The 21,888-nt window shown below is 43.4% G+C and overlaps 2 protein-coding genes across 4 annotated transcripts in view; one reads left to right on the forward strand and one right to left on the reverse strand.

The window, feature by feature from the left end:
• Nucleotides 1-2,987, reverse strand: part of SLC4A1AP (solute carrier family 4 member 1 adaptor protein) — a 16,516-nt gene extending 13,529 nt beyond the window's left edge. The window contains exons 1-3 of one of the 2 annotated variants that reach the window (XM_069009805.1): nt 2,251-2,987; nt 1,403-1,586; nt 622-744 (exon numbers count right to left, since the gene is read on the reverse strand). In XM_069009805.1, the coding sequence (XP_068865906.1) occupies nt 622-744; nt 1,403-1,586; nt 2,251-2,808 (865 nt within the window). In that variant the 5' untranslated portion in view covers nt 2,809-2,987. The remainder of the gene's footprint in view (nt 1-621; nt 745-1,402; nt 1,587-2,250) is intronic. The other variant, XM_069009804.1, reaches the window with a different exon arrangement.
• On the forward strand, nt 2,802-20,923 carry SUPT7L (SPT7 like, STAGA complex subunit gamma). 2 transcript variants are annotated; one of them, XM_069009807.1, is made up of 5 exons: nt 2,802-2,873; nt 3,319-3,979; nt 10,801-11,125; nt 12,579-12,816; nt 15,741-20,923. In XM_069009807.1, exons 2-5 carry the CDS (start codon nt 3,567-3,569, stop codon nt 16,001-16,003), a joined length of 1,239 nt encoding a protein of 412 aa, XP_068865908.1. In that variant the 5' UTR covers nt 2,802-2,873; nt 3,319-3,566; the 3' UTR covers nt 16,004-20,923. The 2 variants fall into 2 exon arrangements, with proteins under 2 accessions (XP_068865908.1, XP_068865907.1); XM_069009806.1 differs by lacking the exon at nt 2,802-2,873 and adding an exon at nt 3,047-3,095.
• Nucleotides 20,924-21,888: the final 965 nt, after the last annotated feature.

The following is a 21,888-nucleotide window of genomic DNA, read 5'->3' on the forward strand; positions in this document are numbered from 1 at the left end:
TGGCCTGTTTAGGAACACATAGTTCAAAGAAAAAACAATCTTGTCTCTCTGTGTATTAAAGTAAATGACGCTGAAGCAACAAGAGTTTGCAATCTGAATTCATAGATATTGTTCATCTTGAAGATTGATTTTTCACTTTAGCAAGTAAGTGACTATTTTTTAAGTTTCACTAGCCACCACTGAAACTTTAGATCACTTAGTTATTGCCTTTTGTCTTTTTAATAGTTTCCCATTTTTCAATTATACACAATTACAGCCATCTCCAAAGCAAACAGTCTGGAAATTGGGTTTTGATTTTTCAACATAGCTTCAAAGCATGGGTGAAGTTTGAGTGTCACTCCAGAGGAATACAACGTACTCACTGCAATTCCCAGTTTAGGAATTAGTAACTAAGTCTCAGATACACAATGGTGAGCCAGGTTTTAATTAAAAAAACCAAAGCAAACCACTACAAATCCCCACCAAAACCTGATGAAACAAAAAATGTTACCCACAATGTAACAGAAAAGTTTTGCTCCCACATCACACCTTAAATCCCCCTGCAAAAATAAGCAACAAAATAACAGTTTGCTAAGTAGAAGAGAATCACATTTAATAATTAAAAAAAAAATTAAAAATTACCTTCTCTATCAAAAAAGCCCTGTAGGGCCTTCCTAGGATCTTTCACATAAAAGGCATCTTGAACATCCTGAAAATCAATAGCAATAGGGTTTTCTTCAACCTCATCGTCCTCAGCATCCTCACCTAGAAGAACATACAAAGTGCAAAAAAACCACATGAAACATCAGAAAGAGAACACCAGTATATTTCAACAATTCAAAGCATTCATTTGAAAGAAGTAGCAGCTATGCCACAAAATTACTAAAATTACTTCCCTTAGCTTTATTATTTCTGTACTCAATCCAAAAGAATCCCTTCAGCACTTTCAAAGGTTTATGAGCTTACACATTTTCGTTTGAAAAAACCAACTCACTTTGTTGCAAAAAGCTCATTAATTACAATTTATCTAGCTTTAGTATGTGGGTTTCCTGTTTAAATGTAAAGACAGCTATCCTGCATAGACGTCTCAAGCAGTTAAATTTCACCTCTTGGGCAAAAGTGTGGACATCATCACAAGAACAAACCAAACAGCATTAATTAAACTCTAAGTTTCATGGCCTTTTACAGGCATAGGCAAATGACCTCCTCCTGTTTAAAAGGAGTTCCTGTTTAAAACAAGCTCACCAGATGTTAGTTTGTCACATACCTTTCTTTTTAACAGCAAAAGGATTAATTTGTACTCAAAAATTTTGACTGGATTGTGACTCTTGGCAGCCAGTTGAAATATCAACCCTAATATTCAGTGAAAACTGGCTTACAGATCTTCTAATGCATATCAGTCAATCGATGCATCATCACTTACCCATTCCCCATGAGCAGCTCATATCACTATTCTGACTCCTTTCACTTCTCTCCTCTTTCTCATCTTCTTCATCAGAATCCTCTCCCAACATTGTCTTTTCTAATTTTGCTTGCTGCTGCTTGCGCAGGGCCTTCAGCTCAGTCACAGTTAGTTCCGACTCAGACTCCTGATCCTCTTTGGGTCCCTAAGTCCAAACAGAAAATTAGGAGAGTGTCTTTAAAACCCCCCAAACAAGTATTTCCAACACACATGCAAATTACATATAAAAACATAAACACATCATTACACTGCTCTTCAAAAAGTGGAATTACTAGACCATTAGTTATGGTTTGCATTCCAAAATATATTAGTTTTAACGGCATTTTCAAAAGCAGGGAAGGAAGAAATAAGAATTATTATGTACTTGTAGTCAGATCAATCTCACATATAACTGTAATTTGAAGGCTGAAGGCAAAAATTCCGGTCAGAACTACACAGGTGAATTTGAGGAATGAGCAGCTTCTGAAGTGCGTGTACAGCACACGATGTGCTGTCAAAGTTCCTACTAATAAGCGCTCCCCTTGTTCACAAACAAATACTACTTCTTTATTTTAGTGGGGCATCATACCGACAGAAAGACGTTCCTAATACATCGCACTGTTGGAGAAAAATGCCTTTTACACTCACTGTGCATCAGCAGAAACCCGCAACCCCACACCTCGCTGCAGAGCCGGCAGCAGATACCCACAGCTTTTCTCCCAGTAAAACAACCACCCGATGGAGCTGGTAAATTCCTGAGCCTGATCCGGGCCAGCCTTTACCACCCCCGCACACGCTCCGGAGCCGCCCGAACCCGAGCCCCGACCCACCTGCAGGAGGAAGAGGCGGGAGCTGCCGCCGAAGCGCAGCCCGTGGCCCACCCGCACCCGGCAGTAGGTGCGGGGTGGCACCCGCGCCTTGTTGAGGAAGGTGCCGTGCGTGCTGCCCAGGTCGTACACGTAGAACCCGGCAGCATCGGCGCCGCTGGGGTCGTCGGGGGAGCAGCCAGCGCCGCGGTACTGCAGCACGGCGTGGTGCCGCGACACCGACGGGTGCTCCAGGGACAGGGCGCAGCCGGGCAGCCGCCCCACCAGGAACCAGCTGCTGTCCTCCAGCCGCACCGAGCCCAGCACCACGCCGCCTTTCAGCACCTCCAGCCCGTACCCGGAGCCGGCAGGCGGGCGGCTGCCCCACGGCGGCTCCTCGTAGCGCGGCGCGGGCGGCGCGGCGGCGGCCGCGCGGGGGGGTCCCGGCGGGCTGGGCCCCGGGTCACCGGGGGCGGCCGGCGGTGGGCGGCTCGGGCGCTTGAAGGCGGCGGGCTCGGCGGGCTCGGGGGGCTCGGCGGGCTCGGCGGGCTCGGCGGGCTCGGCGGGCTCGGCCTCCGCCATCTTCGCGGGTCCGTTCCCAAACGGAGTCCTCCGGGGACGAGCGCCGCGGCGCTGCAGTGCCGGGGGTAAGGCGCAGCTCCCGGGGTCGCTCCGCCGCCGCCCAGCGCGGCCCGGGGCAGTGTAGGGGCGAGTCAGGGAGGGCGGCAGCGGCGGGCGAGGAGGCTGCGGCGGCGGCGGGCGCTTCCCTCCTCTGGGCTGAAGGAGAGCGGGTGGCGGGGGAGCCGCTCTCGGTGGCGGACCGTGACGCAGTTCCGGCTGGGCGGCCGGGAGGGGAGCGGAGCGGAGGGGTACGCGGGGGGCGGGCAAGCCACGGGATTGGGGTGCGGGGCAGCCGCGGGTCCGGGAAGGGAAAGAGGGCGAGTGGCGGGTGAACCGAGTGCGGCCCCCGGCATTTCTCCACGCCGCGGGTCCCGCTCAGCGAGGCCCAGGTGGGCCCACACCGGCCCTTGTTACACACAGAAGCAATTTCCGTCTCACGAGTGCGTTTGTTTCTGCCCCCTCTCCCCTCAGGAAAAGCGCGATGCGACCTGTTCAATGCGAGAGTGGCAACCTCATGCCGTCGAGGATACTGCGCTGCTCAGCGAGGCTCTGAGCGACAGCCTGCTTGGCAGCCGTAACTTGAGTTAGTTGGAGCGTCGTCCCAGCTCCAGTGTCTGTTGCTGCCCAAAGTGCTTTTCCCTGCAACAAGGGTCCTTAGTACTCACAGTACTTGGTAGCCTTCTTCTGGGCTCTGAGCACGACAGGAGACCTATGTAAAAATGCTGCGATACTGGGGCGAGATCCCGGTTTCTTCCAACCAGGCCAACCGCAGCTCCTTTGACCTGCTGCAGCGTGAGTTCCGTACTGTGGAAGTGCAGGATCCTCCACTGCACCAGCCGTCTGCGAACAAACCCCGTCCGACCACCATGCTGGACATCCCCTCCGAGCCCTGCAGCCTCACCATTCACACCATCCAGCTCATCCAGCACAACCGGCGGCTGCGCAGCCTCATCGCCGCGGCCCAGGCTCAAAACCAGCAGCAAGCAGAGGGCATAAAAACCGAAGAGAATGAACCTCTGCCATCTTGTCCGGCCTCTCCACCTCTCCCTGATGACCTGCTTCCTCTGGATAGTAAAACCCCCAAAATGCCATTTCAGCTGAGGCACAGTGATCCAGAGAGTGATTTCTACAGGTGTGTTGGTATTTCTTTAGGTTAGTTCCTGGCTGAAGGAAAGCTGAGTGTTTTAAAATATATATGTAGTTGCGTTGATTCCCTTGGGCTGAAGGGTCAAGCAGTTGTATATAAAGTATAAAACAGGCTTCAGAAGGGAAATACTTGGAGTTTTCCTGTGTGAATAACATGCACGTTGCTTGCTTTTGCTTCCTGTCTGTAATATGTGGATGTGTAGTGCTGATTTCTGTCTTGCTAGTGCTATGCTAAATGTGTGTGCGTGGTTTTGTCAGTGGTATTCTGACAGTTTTACTTACAGGATGTGAAGTCTCTTCTATTTAGGTCACAACTAAAGTTGCGTTTCTGTAATTGAAAATCCAGAAAACATATGATTAGGTTTTGGCTGTTCAGCTGTAGGTTCTGAAATGATGATTTGATAATGTATTTGTAAGATTTCAGTGGCCAAGGACCTGTGACACAGTGACTATGACATTTCACCCAGTGTGGTGGTCTTTCAGTCAGAGCTGGAAGTGAATACGAGCAAAGGGAATTCTTGTCTTGGCTACTGGCTCCACCAGCCAAGGGCTGGAGAAAATGTAAAGAAAATTTGCGTTGCTTCTACCTCTGCTGCCAGCCTTTGATTAAGTAATATTGCCACCATCGCCTGTCTATCCCTCTGACAGGCACTAAATTCACAAGGACGTGTTGCATTCCTTGCAGGATCTTGCAATACTTTGTAGGTTATATGCATTTAAATTAAGGGATTAATCCTTGCTACTATGTGCACTAATGAGCATTTTGAGGGAGAGAATAACACATTTTAGTTTTTAAAATGGGTAAATGTGCGTCAATGGAATATAATTTATGAGTTAAAGGCCACTGAGATCTTTAATAGCCTGAAGTTGTATAAAATGCATTTTATTGAAAGATGTTGCATTTGGTAACAGAGTCTCTCTGAACAGTAGAGCGATTCTTTAGTGCTGTTTCTGGAGGAACACCATCATCCTTCTCAGAAGAAACAAAGTAATTAGCAGAGAGGGGTGAAGGGGAATACAGTTGTGTGAGAGTAGTCATGGCCTGTGACTCCCGTGCTGTGGCCTTGTGGTTTGTAGAACTGAGAAGAGTTCTGTTCTGCCCTCCTCAGTGGCTTCAGCTTGAAGCTCAGTTTTCTGTGGCTCTGGCCGTATTTTGAGGGCTGCTGTGTCTTTTTGTTGTTCCTTCCGAGTTTCTGGGGTCCGGGTAAAGAAATGTTATTCAGTGTCAGCCACATGGGGGAGGTAAAGGACTACGTTGTGCAAACTGAAGAGCCAGTTTTGAAATGAAATGTTTTGTGGCTGACAGTGGCTTTTTAATAAGGTGCAGTGTATTCTTGAATTTAATTGTGTCCTTGATAACCCAAACACATTTATGCTTTTCCAGGAGGAAGGCTTTGAGTTTGTTGTTGCATGTTTGTTCTTAACTGTTTTGAGACACATGAATTAAGAACAGCAGATGTTCTATAGCTGCTGTTTCAGTAGCAAAAATGAAGTTCTGTGATTTACCAATGCTTCTTAGTGTGTAAAATCAAATTAAAGGAAGAACATTCTTACCTCTGATAAAACATGGGAGTGCTTAATTCTATGCTGCCTTCTGAAGTACGGTTGTCAGAATTACAGTATTTGGATAACTTAATATTTTAATTCCATTTTTTTTGTCAGTAGCCTGGGTCTGAGAAGTAGTGTATAGGTACATTTAGACACAGGAAGAAAGGAAGATAAGAGTAGCCAGCCTGCATCAGATCACAGGTGTAGTTAATGTAGGCATGTCCTCTTCTATTTCCATGTTATTCATTTTCATTCTTTGATGCACTGGCCCCTTGTCTTTTATTTTGTTATCCCCGAATTCATTTTGGTTTTCCTCTGCCCTGCCCTTTATGTGTAACCCCTGCCTCCTTGTATGATGAGGAAGAGGCAGAGCCTAATTTATGGCTATTTTTGAGTTGGTTTGGTCTTATCAATCCCCCAAAGTCTGTACTAACAATGGTTTTAAAATCACTACACTATTCCTCTCCTACAGTTTTCCAGACTGTTTATAAATATGTTGAAACAAACATGATAAAAAATATCTTGATTCTGGCACAGATCTCCCAGGAAAGACCTGGACTCCACAGTGGAGATCTCTGACCTACTTGCTTGTTGATAGATTTGGAGGACTCTGGTAGGTTTGTGAAGCAGGTTTTACAGTTAAAAAAACCTTCTCTGGATTCTTTCTGAGCATAACATATTTACTTGTGTGTCCTCTAGTTCTTTGAATTTCCCTCATGCACCAAAATATATTCATGCTTCCCAGCCTGCAGTTTTTCACATCTCTTCTGAAGGTACTAAAGGAAAATGTTTTCACATTTTCTGCCTTCTGGTCCTCATGGGCCAAGGCAGTTTAAAGCAAGAGGTGACTCACCACAGCTATTCAGCTATTTCATCCTTTCATTCTTTTAGTGTTCTTGGATGAATTGCCATCTGGTCCTGGTGATGTTACAGTTATTGGATGTCACAATAAGGGATTAACATTTGGTTTTGGTTGGTGTAGAAATAGAAAAGAAGCTTAAAGTGTAATTGATGAAGAATGAGTAAGGAATTGTAGACTTGAAATTACCAATTTCAACAGGAGACTTACCATATAACAGCTGCTAGCTTTTCCATCTTCTCTGCTCAGCTTCCTCAGATTAACATGGATCCATCTTCAAAAGAAGCCTGACCTACTCTTGTGCCTCTTCTTGTGTGTGCATGGTTAGTTTCTTAACAGATTTCTCAGTCTGTCTGTCATTTGCATTCCTGGCCACATTGGATTGCATTGAAAGGTAATCTGGAGACAAAATTGGGAGCTTGCAATGGGAAGACAATTCTTGGCAGAAGGACCTGTAGTGAAGAAATGTTTGCACAGAGGTAGAGGATCACATGTCAGTGGGATAGCAGTTTTAATGTTGGGAAGGATTTGGAGAAGTGATAATTAAAGTGGGCAGAAGACACTTTTCCTGATGATAAGTGCTTTGGCTTAGCCCGTTTCTAAACTGACTGCCACTGGAACCCATTTATTATGGAATTTATTTTTGCCATTATCTGTTGAGCAGTTTCTTTTCATACCTGTGCAGCCTTCTGTAGACAAAGCAGAGGTATGTAAAAAGAGACTTACCCAGGATGAGAGTAAAAAGGCTCTTTCCTGAAAGAAAATAACTTTCTGGTTTGAGTTAGTATGCTGTGTTCTTTGGTGCTCTCCCTGACTGGTATATCTTGTTTCTGCAATGTTCTCCTTTATTTTACTGCTTTGGGAAAATGTCTCTAAAGCAGCCTTGTTGCACCTCATTTGGTAGAAATTCAGCTTCACAGTGTAATGTTTCATAAATTGTCCTGTTTGTAGGAAAAACAGTCCCTCCCTCCATCTGCTGCTGGCTTATGCTCACCTAGGAGGGAGCAGAGCACTTCATTCCTGCAGTCGATTGAACCTCATCTGCTGATCCTTGTGCTGACTTAGCCCAGACAACTGTCCCCTGAAGACAGTTCCATAGGAAAGGAACCATGAGCTTCCCTTCCCTGTAAGAAAAACAGGCTTACAGGAAAGGAGCTTGGACTGTGCTGCCTTTGTGGGGTGGCTTGTTGTCATTTAACTGACTGACACAGAAAATGGGCCTTTTGTGAGTTCTGAAAACTGACTAAATCAGAAAATAAGTCTGGTTGGTATAAATGGACACTATTTTCATGTCTTCTGTTGTGAAGTTCTGCATGTTTTGGGTAGTGGTGAGAGAAGGCTGGCCTTTGGGTCTAATGACTTTGTAGCTTGGCAGGTAGATTTCTCTCTGGAACATTGTCTAGTGTTGGTGACCCATATATAAAATATATAGCACTCTGTTAGAAATGCAAAATTGAAGAGTGTGCAAGTTGGCCAGTATTTGTGATAAATTTCATACCATACATTTTGTAGAGGAGATTGCCTCCACATCACAGGCTTAATTCCCAGCCTGTCCTGTTAGTCTCTGGTGACAAAACTTCAGGGATTAAAGCACTCATGTTTACTTGCAGATAATGACCCTGGTAATATATTAAGTAGGTTTGGCTTTGCATGGTTGCTGGATAGAGAGACTTTCAGGAAAAGAACTAAATGCTGCAGAGGGTGGCATTCTGCATAATGATCATATCTGGATGGGTGCTTTTTTGTTGCTGAGTATCTGGATGAAATCTAAGACAGAGGCTCTTTAGCTATGATCATCAGGGAAAAGAAGTTTGCTTGTCCTTTTTGGGAAGGCTTGACATTAGATAGCTACTCTCAACATAAACGTGTCTATATGACTGTTTTTGTTCATGTACATTCTTACCAGAGAGTACCTTGACTCTCTTTTAAAAGTACCTTCTTCTCTTTTAAAGGAGAAGAAAAAGTATTTTCTTATTTGTTGGTTTCTATTAACATCTACAACAACATTTCAGTTTTTGCTCTCTGTTCTAGCTTTTAACTGTGTTTACCTGTTGTTTATTGTGAGAAACAGGAAAACAAGAGAAGAAAACATAAGAAGAACAAAACAAAATTGATTGGCCTTACCAAGAGCAAGAAGTGGAGATTTGGATTTGAGTACAGTACCTGAAATGTCTTTTCTCTGTCTTTAATTGATTAGATTTCAAGTTGATTATATGTCTTTCAGCATAGTGACCGAGCTTCATTTTAATGCTCACAATTAGTTCCTTTTCCTCTAGGAGTTTAAGAGACACAATATTCTCTGCTGCTTCTGAGCAGTGATATGCATTACTGAGTGGTTGTTTTGCTCTACTTTGCAAGTGGCTAAGTATCCAGCTTGGGATTGCCGAAATATATGTCTAATTTAAGTTTGCCCATAGTGTTTTTAGTGAATGTCTCTGTATTAATAGTAGCCTGGCATTCAGTTTTGGTTGCGTAAGATGCTCTCAACTGCTGGCTGCTGGACAGCTAGGTATGTCCTTTATATGTACTAAAAAAGAAGAGACATGAATTTTAAGGATTGTTTTCTGGTTGATTTTCTTCAGTGGCTGGTTATTTCTGTTGTAACTTCTTGGTCCTGGTGTTGTGTGAAACATTCGGCTGTTTGGGAACTTCCGAATTCTGCTGCTGTGGTGGAGCGGGGAGTGAGGGAGATGTAAAAATGGGTGACACTTGGTTTATAAAGAAACTGATGATCTTTTAATTCATCTTGTCAGGGTGCCTGCTGTATTCTTTGCAGAGTAGTTACATAATTAAGTAGAAATTGGAATGTTAGTCATTTTCTATCAGTTAATAACTGGGATGAATGTGTGACCTGAGATTCACATGCTGTTCTTAATATCTAGTTAGAAATATGATCATATCCCACTCTTAATATAGTGTGATTCCCCTTTTATTTGAATAATAGGAAAGTGTTGTGCCAGTGTTCTTAAAAATGAATGATTTTCATCCTGATAGCTCTTAAGTTTCACCTTCCTTTTCAATCCTCTTCACTTTTTCACTGCTGTGTTTCAGTAGTTTTCTATGTGTCAGCTCTGAGGATCAGGGGAAGCTGAGGCTCTGTGGCCTAGCTTTTCAGTGAGACTGAAAGGTACCTCATGACTTTTTGGAGACAATAGTGAGAATTTTATCAAGCCATCAATACTGTCTGTGTACTGTTTAATCAGGTCCTTTTACTGGAAAGAGTGTATGGTGATACACAGGTAATCTAGGGTAACAGCGAGGACAATCTCTGGGTGGAATGTAGATGTTGGGAGAAATTGATCAGAAACAAATGAAGAGTGAAATTGTTAGCTCAATTCTGCCCTTGGTGCTGAATGGAGTGTAAAAAAGTGTATAAGTATCATACTTAGCAGTAATGGAATTTGATTTTTTGATATCAGCTTTTGAAGTCCATGTTACTGATATGGGCAAATAGATTACATGCACTTAATTGTGAGTTTAGAAATCTGGTAGATGTGTGTTTACCTATCAGAGGCCTTGCCTTAACTCCTCGTTTTCCTCTGTGGAATTTCTATTTGTTAACTCATGTTGATGAAAAATTTGGTTGTCTGGCTATAAGTGAATGATTGAAGTGCTCATGTCAGTTGTTCTCCATCTCCTCCATCTTGTGTACTCACTCCTTCCTGCTTAGCAACAGAAGAAGGAGGTCTCAAACCCAAGATCAGGGAATGGTGCTTTATGGCCGAATTTCCAGGCCTCCTCCTAGGGCCTGGCGTTCACATCTTAGGTTGCATATGGGGATACTTCTTTCAGTGTCATGCATAGTGACTACTGGAAATGAGGGCAGAGAAACAGTCCTTTTGGGTACAGTGTACCTCTATGAAATGTATGTGTATTCCATTTCTTGCTTTTTTGTATGTGTCTTTTTCTTTAGAAATTCCAATCTTGTCTATCCCAGGAGCCTTTGTTTCTATTAGGCCTGAGACATCAGAGATAATAAGGAAGAGCAATGTAATTAACTGAAAGGGGAAATGATTTGCATTCATGTAATTTAAAATCCCTTTTTTTGTTTGTGTCAAGGACCCATTTAATTCACATCTCCAGGAGAAAAGCTCTTGGGTGGGAAGGGAGATGCTTAAGGGTGAAGAAGATTTGCATCCCACATTTGTGAATCACCCGAAGAATCTTGTGGCATCAGAAGGGAAAATGAAAATTGGAAGTCCTGATTTGGAGGGAGGGGAAGAAGGAAAAGCAGATAAACCCTTATTAGGTAGTGTTCATTTGTAACAGAGAAGCCATGGAGAGCCCCAAACCCTCTGCTCTCCCTTTGTATATCACCTTATTATTGACAGTACATCTTCAACTGATACACTCCTTCAGATTTTTGAAAGTGTGTTATTTTTGTCTTTCCTGGTTTTTAGAGGAAAAGGGGAGCCAGTGACAGAGCTGAGTTGGTCCTCCTGCCGGCAGCTTCTGTACCAGTCAATGGCCACCATCCTGGCGCACACGGGCTTTGAGTGTGCCAACGAGAGCGTCCTGGAGACCCTGACGGACATCGCCCACGAGTACTGCCTCAAGTTCACCAAGCTGCTGCGCTTCGCTGTGGATCGAGAAGCTCGGCTTGGGCACACCCCTTTCCCTGATGTCATGGAGCAGGTCTTCCACGAAGTGGGCATTGGCAGTGTGCTCTCACTGCAGAAGTTCTGGCAGCACCGCATTAAGGATTATCACAGCTACATGCTTCAGGTGAGAAGAGCAGTAGGGACCTGGCGGCACCAAGAAATGTACCCCCAGTACAGTTGCTTATTCCTGTGGCAAGTCCTGAGTCTTACTGAAGGGAAATCTGACTGGTAAACCTCCTGGGTGTGGAGAGGAGTCATCAAGGGAAAGAGAACAGGAACTTTTTGACTGGAAGACAGCCCCTGTTTTGTGTCCCTACTGAGACTAAGGATGCTTTACTGATGGCTTACCTGAGTTTAAGAAGAGTACCCCAGCTCTTAAATTATCCAGACAAAATTATCAAGTAGAGGTAAAATCAGAGCTGACTGATGAACTGAATTTTCTGCTTTAGTGGGATATTTGGCTGGTTAACATTTCAGAAAGCATGTAAGCAGATACAAATTTCTAGGCTGTAGAGTGGCTTGTGTTCACAAGCAAGGAGTGACTTGCTTAAGCTTTAGGAGTATAGTGTAGTATTTTGCTGATCTGAGCTGTCACACAGGTGCTACCTTCTTATATAAAAATGACATCATAAAGATGTCTTTGTTAGAAACATTCCTACTCAAAATACCCATTCTGTTCATTTTTTGTTCAAATGTTTTTGTTCAGATGTTGTGTCCTTTCGGAATCTGGGTTTTCTGCATCATTCTGCTACTGCAGTTCACTCTTACCCTGCAGCTGATCGTTGTCTTAACAATAATTGTTCTTTATGCAGGACTGGAGTCCACAGTAGCCCCTTTATTTGGAGGTATATCTAGAAGGGGGAAATCAGCTTTGCTATTCCTTTTCCTCCTTGCTTCTGCTGCTAAAACGTCTTGGGATTTTCCTGACCACAGTTCACTAGCTGTTTGGATTTAGTTGCATAAACAAGCATTTGTTAGAAGCAGATGAAATATGAAATTTTTAAATTTAATTGTTTACTGTTGTTAAGTTTCTGGAAGTACAGGGTAGTTGTAAATCTCATTCCTGTATTGGTTTCACTTCTCTAACTGGAGAAAACTTCTGTGTTTTTTGCTCTGAATCTGACAGAATGTACTCGGGCTCTGCCCAGTGGTGACTACAGGGCTGTTGAAGATCTGAGGTGCTTGATTTTTAATGCTGGGGTGAATTTGTTACTGGAGATAGGGGCAGGCTTATAGGTAAAACCAACGAGTAAGACTGAGACACTTTGCTTTTGTTTCATGCTCTGTTTAAATTTCTGGGCCTCTTCACCTCTCTTTGTAAAATAAAGGTGCTCATATTTATCAGTCAGATTTTAGTGGATTAAACCTGTTATTAAAGTCCCTTGTTACAGGACAGAAGAAGCACTTAAAGGGGAAAAAAATCTCTCTTGTGTAGCTGGTAAGTTGTTTACTTGTTCGTTCAGGTCAGATGTTAATAATGTTCAGGGAACAGAGTGCACTGCAATGTAATTACCATCAGAGCCTCTGAAGTCACTCTCACCTTTCTGGCCTCTTTTTCACCCACTGATCTTTGACAGGTTAGCAAGCAGCTCTCTGAAGAATATGAGAAGATTGTCAACCCGGAAAAGGCAGCAGAAGACACAAAACCTGTGAAGATTAAGGAGGAACCTGTTAGTGATATTACTTTCCCCATAAGTGAAGAGCTGGAAGGAGATCTGGCTTCTGGTGACCAGTCTTTGCCTGTTGGAGTACTTGGAGCTCAAAGTGAGCGCTTCTCTGCCAACTTGGAAGTAGAAGCTTCCCCACAGACTTCAGGTAGGGGTTTCTTGCTTCTCCTGGAAACAGCCCTTCAGCAGGTCCATGTGATCTTGTTTCTTCTGGTTAGTTTTGGATTTGTGTCCAGAGATTCATATTCCTGTGAAGTTGAAAGCCATGTTCCTTACATAGTTTAGGCACTGAATGAGTTATGAAAATACAAATGGTGCTTGGTGCTGTCCTCCGTATTCAGGAGTTACCCTGGTAATGACAGTCACTGTTTTATGAAAGCTTACCAGTGACTTGTGTGAAATGGGGTCCTGGGAATCCCTCCTAGCATCTCTTCCCCAAAGCCTGCTCTGCTTGTCTGAGGCCATGGAAAGTGAAATGGTGAGTGAATTAGTGGGGTTATGGAGACTGCACTCGTTTCCTCAAAGTGCTATCCCTTGATCTTGGCGTTGAAGCACACTGGTGGCAAGCATGGGAGAATCTGCTATTGCTGTGCCTGCTCTATATCTACATAGAAGTTTCATTCTCTTCACTATTTAGTGAAGCTGAACTTCCTGGAATGAAAAGAGGCAGTTTTGATTTTGTGTAGAACCGTCTGAACTCTGGAAGTCGCTGCAATAGTAACTGTTTCACTTTAAATCTGGTTAAAAAACAATGAAGCCTGTCCTGTTAACCCTAAGCTAAGTAGCATATACAGTGAGGTTAGAGTATACCTCTGAGTCCATTAGTTTTTTTGCGTTGTGATAAGCTTTAAAAAACATAAATCCATCTCATGTTTTTCTGAAAGCTCATACTGTTTTCCATTAGCACCTCTGAAATGTGAAGTGTTTGCAGTTTTGGGGGAGAAGGAACAGCAGACTCCTCTGGCCCAGCCAGGGTTGCGAGTGATTCATCTGGAAAGCTTTGTATTAGCATCTACCACTTGAGACCCAGAGGTTAACGTGCTAGCTGTATATTAAATGCCTCTTGCTTCTCTGATACAGAATTGATGTTTTCTAATTAAGAATACAAGTGCTCTGTTCCTCCCTGAAAATCCCACTTCACTTCACAAGGGGCTTTGGAAATCTCATCTCTGAGAAGTTCCAGTGTAGACCTGGGCAGGCTGGGGAGTGTAATATCCTAAGGAGTGAGAAAAAGCTGCTGCAATTAGGACACCGCCCTGCAGGTGTGAGGCCTGCAGGGAGGGCAGCGAGGCTTCAGTGTCTGAGGGCAGAGCTCTCATTACAGCCTTTCATGTTCTTCCTGTGTTTCTGTGCATGTCTGACATTGCAGTTGTGAGCTGGCTGCTTACTTTCATTGCAGTTGGAGAAATGAAGGCGATATTGTTTCTTGTTCCTCTGCCTCTCAGGATAACATGAAGATTAGCTTATTTGTAAAGTACTTTGAAGTTAAAGGGCTTTGAAGATGAAACATCCTGTGTTGATGCTTAAGTACTTCTAGTCATTAGTGACACTCTTAGTGACAGGTGACAGAGCTGAAAGGAATAAGGCTGAGCAGTGAAGAGCAATTGATGAAGGAAAGACACAGTTTAGTGAGCACCTTTGATTATTACGTAGACTGGAGCTGTAACTCTGGAACCGATAGCATTTTAATGATGTATCCATTGTTGTTGAGAGGGATGCATTTACTTATGATTGACATAGGAAGGACTTTCATTAAGGCAACTGAGCTAATGTAGGCTGTGTTATCATAAAGGTCTCATAAGCTCTGGTTTGGGCTAAGCTGATCTGGAAAAGATTCCTGACTTCTTCATAAAGGAGAATTCTTGGCACAGATATGTCTGAACTTTGTTCTCTTTGTAATTTTTACTAATAAGGGACTGTTGTTACTAGTATATTGATAATAGGGAATGGTAGTAGGTTTGGCTCAGTACAAGAGCTTTGGTTGTGCTTTCAAACTGGAGCCATGCTCTTTGAGACATGAGGTTTGGAAAACTTACTAAAACTGGTTTTCTATTTTATTTGTTGGTTTTTAGTGGGTCTTCTTTGTTGTTTATGGCTTTTGGTTTTTGGTTGGTTGGTTGGGTTTTTGTTTTGCTTTGTTTTTAATTCTTTTTATTTTCCATGTGAATTTAACCCCACACAAGAGAGAGATTTCACAGTGTGTTCAGTTCTGGGCTATTTATGCCCATCTCAGCAAGGAGACCAATTAGTGTATTTTTAATAGGATTTTTGTCTCTCTTAAAACTTTAAATAAACAGAAATAATGCGATCTGTAATTACTGCTCTTGGGGAGAAAAACATTTGCTATTATCAAGGAATATGGTTTCGTAATCTTGTTCAGAAAGTCCTCAATTAGTGCTCAGATTGCACACTAGTCCAGAACTTTTTACTAAAAAAGTGAAGTGGGGGGAGCTATTTCCCAGCAGGGGAACTGTGAGGTTGAGCCAAAAGGATTTCTCTCCATTCTGCTGAAGGATGGGATGAGACCTGTGGGTGTTGAGTGCATGGAGGCAGGCAGGCAGGCAGGTGGCAGCTCTGATATCCCTGCATTTCAGTGCTGAAAGTGATATTTGGGACTGTTCATCTACCTACTCCTCTGCCCTCTCACTTCACCTCCTCTGCAGGAGCCCAGTGTGTCTAACAGTTGCAAGGACCTCGTAATGACTTCTGGACTGCCTCGAAGTCCTGCTTATGCAGGGTCTAGTCTGTGTGCTGTTGGTGTACTCATTGCTGCTGGGACACTCCTTCTGGAGAGTGATGTGAAGTTGTTTCTCATGGAGAAAATCACATGGAGGCTAACATTGAAAGGATACCATCATATTTTTTGGAGTGGCAATTTCTGGGCTGTTAAACAAGTCAACAGCTGTTTTTTATTGATCACAGTGCTTGGTGTGTTTTGTTTCCCCCCAGCATAGTAAACCTGTGGCTTTGCTTTTGCTCTATCTTTACCTTTGCTGCTGTCCCTCGTATCTGCGTGCTGTTTGTGATTTATCTTTTTACTCAGTTACTGTTGTGTGCTTTTTCCTTCTCTAGGGGCTGAGGTGAATGCTTCCCCACTCTGGAACTTGGCACAGGTGAAAATGGAGCCACAGGAAAATGAGGAGGCTAATGTACATGGCCACGGGGTCCTAGGCAGTGATGTCTTTGAGGAACCAATGTCAGGCATGAGTGAAGCTGGGATGCCACAAAGCCCCAATGGCTCTGAGAGCAGCTATGGTTCTCATTCTGCTGACAGCCTGATGGGATCCTCACCTGTCTTCAACCAGCGCTGCAAAAAAAAGATGAAGAAGATGTGAAAAGGAACAGTCTTTTTATACAGTCCTGATGGTGTGCAACAGACACTTGAAAGCAACTAGAAGAGTACTGTGATGATTCCAACACAGGGCTGGCCCCTGTGTGTGAGGGACCTGCATAAAATTACTGTGAGAGGTTTGATGTGTAGTGTACTTCAGCTCCTCTCTTTCCTGGCTTCTGTATTCCATTCTGATTCCTGAGACTGAAGATCACCCTTTACATTTGATCGTGGCATGGCTTGCTTTGGCAGATTAATGAGGAACATGTCGGTGAAGAGTAGTTGTGAGGAGATTTTCCAAGTTATAGAACCATTGAATAGTTTGGTTTAAAGGGACCCTGTGGCATTTCTACTCCAGCCTCATGCTCAAGAGCTCAGCCAGTTAGAGCAGGTTGCTAAGGGTTTTGTCCGTTTGAGTTTTGAGTATCTACAAGGATGGTGATGCCAAATCTCTCTGGGCAACATTTTCCCGTATTTGACAACTCTCACAGTAAGGACAAAAATATAGTTGTATCTAGTTGGAATTTCCCATGTTCCAGCTTGTGTTCACTGCCTCTTGTTCTGTCATTGTTCATCTTTGAGAAGAGTATGACTATTAAGGGATTATATACAATGAGATATCTTTTTAGCCTTTTCTCTTCTTAAGTGTGGAGAAACCATGTTCCCTGAGCTCTCCTTACTCATCCTGTGCTCCAGCTCTCAAACCAGCTCTGTGACCTTCCACTGAAATTGCTGCAGTGCCCTTGTTAGGGGGAGCACAAAAGTGGATGCCATCCTCCGAACGCCATCTCACAATTGCTGAATAAAGAGGAATAATTATTTCCCTCAGTGTGCTGGCTACCTGCTTGCTGACTGTGGTGGGCAGCAAGAGGGTCATAGGTCAGGGTATTTTAGTTGGAGAACCATAGCTGCTGCTGCTGATGACCTAGCAAAGATGCTGTAGAGTGGTCTCACAGTGCCATTAGCCAGCTCCCTCAGTGCCTTTATGTTCAGCCTATTGGTTTCAATGGGCTTAAGTTCTCACTAACTCAGTCTTCCTGTGCTGTAGGCAATGCTTTATTCCTACATGCTGCTAGAAGGCTCAAGGACCTGGCAGGCCTTAAGGCAGAACTTATCAGTGAAAACTGGCAAAAAAGGTGTTGTGCACATGAGCCTGAAAGTACAAAGATCATCCTTTGTTACCATATTGCCTACATTGTTAAACAGTAAACCATATTTTCTTTAACCTTCCTTTTTCTTCCATTGTACTTAAAGAAGCCCTTCTTCTTATTTCTTACAGTTTCAACTCCAGCTGAGCTTTGGCTTTCCTAATTGTCTCTGCCTGCAGGGGCTGTGTCTCTATATCTCTGCTGGCCAGCCCATCCTCACTTCCACTTCTGTGTACCTTTCTGTTCGGGTTTGGGATCAGTCAGGAGTTCCTCAATCATCTGTGCTGGCCTTCTGTCATGCCTGCTGTAATTTCTGCTTGTCAGAAAGGACTGATTTTTTACTTTGACAAGGCTGTCTTTGAAGATAAAGCAGCACACTTGAGTTCCTTTGGGCAGCCAGGACAGTCCCTTGTGAAATTCTGTTCAGACATTCCTTGAATAAACCAAAATATGTTGACCTAAAGGTACAAGACTCTGTCTTGTACACATTTCTCAGGATTATAAATGCCACAATTCTGTCTCCTGCAGCCAAGACCTTCACATTCTCCACCAGTTCTTCCTTGTTAGAAACAAGACCAGCAGAGCTTACTCCCTAGTTGATTACTTGATCATCTATTCAGGGATGCTGATGTGGTTTTCTGGAGAGAATGAAACAGCTTTTCCTATTGGTGTGAGCCCGTACTGGCAATGCAAACTTTTCATTTGCTGTCATTGGATTGAGTGTGGCAACTTCAGGCTGGCTGAGCACTCATATTCAAGGTTGTTATCTTGACAACTTAGTCTGAAACAGAATCTATTTTGCTGCTTGCTTTTATGGCTCAGCTGACTGATGGCATTTTTTTTGTTCTGCACAATCCTCAGTTGATCAACTCGGTCTTTAACTTGATTCAGTGTGTCTCTCTCTTAAAAGAGCTAGAATGAACATGAATCAAGAAGGAACAGCCACTTAAACTGGCTTTATACCTGTAACCCCTTGGGATGGTTGAGGGAAATTTACCAAACCTCCCATTTATCTTTACAATTGCAGGTTTATCTTTTGAGAGAATGAGCTTCAGGCATAGTATTTTTGTTTCTGTATAACATGCCTGGCCTTAATTCTTTTTTCCTAACTGTATTTCTCTTCCACTTTATAGAAGTGGAATCCAAACATAAAATTCCTCAATGTCTAATAAGAATGCGTGACCATAGCCTTTCATGGACAATAGAGTTAAAATTGTCCATCACAGTTTTAAAGGTCTCTCCTGGGGGGTAAATTCTCACTATTTTAAGCCTATTCAGTAGTAGAAGAGCATACCAGGAAATCTTCATTTTGATTCCCCCTGAGTCACCATTAGCCAAGCTGGAATGTCCCCACTTTTTCAGCTGTAGAAACAGAATAGTAATATTTCCCTTTCAGAAGTGTGTTTGAGATTTAGTTACTCTGCAAAAAGAAAAGGCACAGTAGTAATTCAGAGAGTTTTGTGAGAGTTGTGAGCTTTTATTCCATTTCAGTTGGACTGTTGCTGGCTGGAGAATGCTTAGATGGTCACTGAAATGTCCTATATGACACAGGTTTTAAGCAAAACTGCTGATAACAAAGAAGTATAGCACAACTCTTCTGTTCAACTGCCCAGGTACAAGGAAGGCATTTGGGGTTCTCACTCAGTTTAGATGTCTGCTTCTAAACATATTCCTTTGGGCCACACTTGCAGCTGAAGAGAAATAGTGATTCTTAGGTCACTGTCCTTTTGGCCTTGGGGTGGAAGTATAAAGCAGGTTAAATGGCATTTTTAGAAATGTCTATTTTTCCTTTTTGTGCCCATAAAGTGAGTTCAACTTGACTACCTCAGCTGAAGACATCCACACTGTCAGTGTATGAATTAAGTGACACGAGTTAAGCCCTTTCTGGGTGGGAATCAGACTTCCTCCTGCTGGGTCAGTGCTTTTTCTTTTCTGCATGTTTACTAGAGCTTGCTGTTCAAATGGTTGTACAGGGCTAAGAGCAGGCTGCCCATCTCAGCTACACCAGCAGATCCAGTGTTCTCCACAACACACAGAATGTGCCAGGATGGTGCCTTGAGGCTCAGCCTGATTTGCCCCTTGTGTCTTTGGCACTGTGTGAGAACACCTGTCATTGGGCCTTTCTCTGTAGATGCTTTGCAAACTGGTGTAGTAAAGTTGCAGCCAGGGCACTTATGCAAGGTCTGTTGCACTATTTTTGGGACCCAAATGACAGAGTGACTGCTGCCAGCATCGCTTGCTCATTGCAAGATTTCAAGTGGGCTAAAAATGAAAATCTAGTGTTCTCCAGGGCTTTGGTTAAACCTCCTAAGTGTTAATCTTAAGTGCTTTCTCTGTATTGTTCGTGTGCAGATGTTCTGTCTTAACTTCTGTGAATTTTATTTCACATCCATTTTCCACACCCATTTCGCCCTGTAACACACACTGCAACAAGCCAAGCCTGAGTACTTCAAGTGTATTTAAATACACTGCATATTCAGTGTCCTTTGAGTCAGCTGTGTTGTTGCAGTGTAAGGGAGAAGTGTTATTGATTCTCTTTGGGATGCATGTTTATGCAGAGGTGAGAAACCCATCAGCATTGCTTATACACTTAAAAATGATGGCAGAGTAATAGCTGTACCTCCTGTTCCCCCACTGTGCTAAGGGTTGCAGCTGACTTTGTGTGCTTGACGTTTCCTTTTATGCATGTGGAAGCTTTACCTTCTGGGTGAGCCCTTCCCCTCTGAACATTTATGGTTCTTAGATTTGCAGTGGTGTTCATCATGCATGAAATAGTGAAATTTAAAATCTAGCTCACAAAGTCAGATACAGACAATATGCTCTTTTGATGAATCAAATAAGATTTTTCTAGGTATTAATGCAGCCTTGGGCAACTAGTGAGGTCTGTTCATTGACCATGTAATCCCCAAATTTTAAACCACAGTGAGATTATGCAGTGGGTTGGAATGAAGTTCTGCTCTCGCAGTTGCTGTTTCTTGCTGATGGCTGGTAAAGCACTCTGCTGACCCACCTGCTTCAACAGTCTGCAGTTTTTACAGTTCTTTCATCTTTCTCCCTTCTCTTTCCAAAAGTGGGTGGATGAAAAATGGGAATATTGAGTATTGACCATGTCCGTATCCAGTAGCATTGATGTTTTACAGTGATTTATTTTGCCATGATTGAAATTGGTAGGAACTTTGATATCCATTTGGAGAGCAAGATCTGTAAATTGCTTGGCTTTTGAAGTGTTTTGCATAGGAATCATACAGGATTGTAGTTGAGAGAGTGCTGTGTATCATATTCCTTTTTCCCTCTAGCAATACCTTTTTATTCCTTTTGAAGAGTTTTGCCTGGTATCCAGTAAAGTTCGCTGTATAAATGGCTGTGTAACAATATATGTGTACAGCTTTATGTCAGACTACACTACCTAGTGATTTAATTCCAAGGCCATCCATGCTAATTTGAATATGCATAATGTTGTGCAGAAAAAGAGATGTTTTCTGCATAGAAATTTACAATTTAAAAAGAAAACAGGAAAATAAGATTATGTAGGGTAGGTGAGGCCAATCTGATTATGTGCTCAGTTCTGAGACTAATGCACATGTTATGTGTGAAGGATGTTTTACTTAAAATGTTTTTGTACATGCATGTGAAAGAAATATGTAACTTTGCTTTGTGTTTATGTGGAACAAAATTACTTGGAAATATTTCAGGGTTGGATTTTTTTTTCTTGCTCTCCTGGAGAGAGTTTCTTTGAAATTTCTAATAAAATAAATAAAACTATTCAGAAATAAAAATCCTAAAGGTGTTGTGTGGATTTTTTGGTTTGTTTTGGAGAATGAGGCTGTGAACATAAAAGCTGGTCTCGGGGTTCTTTTTACCCTTACGTGGGATCTGGAGTAGACCTTTTGCAGGCCTGAATAAGGTACTGGGATGATATATCAGTGTTAATGTTACAACCAGGAAGACAAGAAATGTAATTCAAGGATGTGGCCATGGAAAATGGAAGCCTTATTTTGCACAGGTGGCAGTGCAAGTGAGCCCCTGAAGTGATATTAGAACTACAGTTCTGATATTATTGGTATTCATCCAGCATAAGCAAGTGCTGTTTCTGGGGCAGCTGCTTATATATACTTCTACTGCTTATATTAAGAGACTACCTAGGAGCCCAGCTCCAAGCTGTGTGCTTTGCTCTTTTATGTGCTGGTCTACCTATTTTACATTCGGCTTTTTTTTTTTTTTTTTTTTTTTTTCTGGAGAACTGCTTTAGACTGCAGTGAGTGAAGTACAGTGTGCTTTCCCCTCTGCTCTATCATGGTAGGGCTGAGGCAGGAGGTTTGATGCTTGCTAGCCCTGCTAAGCAATTGCAAATAGCACACCCTGAATTAGGATATTGGCCTGTGCTGCTTGCCAGGAGAGAGGGAATAATAGTAATCACGGTGCTTCCCATCACCCTTGTACTTGAGCACAGTCTGCCTGCACAGCTGGTCCTCCCAAGCCTATACTGCTGAATGGATTTCTCAGTCCCCAGTCCGGGGCTGTACTTTCCCCTTCCCTGCCAGGACCTGGAGGCAGAGGACAGCAATCCCCCCTTCCCACTGCCCAACACCAGGTTAAAGCCTGAGCCCTCTGATCGCTCTGCTCCAGCAGCCTGGGGTGCCTGTGCGGCAGCCTCGGGTTTCCCGCGTGTCGCCCCGAGCCCGCTGCGGTGGCCACGGGGTGGTGCTGGCCGCTCGCCGCTGCGGGGGCTGCCGGCCGGGGG

This window comes from Aphelocoma coerulescens, chromosome 3 (assembly GCF_041296385.1).
Source record: "Aphelocoma coerulescens isolate FSJ_1873_10779 chromosome 3, UR_Acoe_1.0, whole genome shotgun sequence".
Taxonomy (NCBI): domain Eukaryota; kingdom Metazoa; phylum Chordata; class Aves; order Passeriformes; family Corvidae; genus Aphelocoma; species Aphelocoma coerulescens.

What these genes read in the sequence shown, in the direction of transcription:
- SUPT7L (XM_069009807.1), top strand. Translation starts at nt 3,567, where the DNA reads ATGCTGCGATACTGGGGCGAGATCCCGGTTTCTTCCAACCAGGCCAAC. An exon ending in ATCACAGCTACATGCTTCAG is followed by an intron (nt 11,126 to 12,578) that starts GTGAGAAGAGCA and finishes GATCTTTGACAG; the next exon opens with GTTAGCAAGCAGCTCTCTGA. An exon ending in AGCTTCCCCACAGACTTCAG is followed by an intron (nt 12,817 to 15,740) that starts GTAGGGGTTTCT and finishes TTCCTTCTCTAG; the next exon opens with GGGCTGAGGTGAATGCTTCC.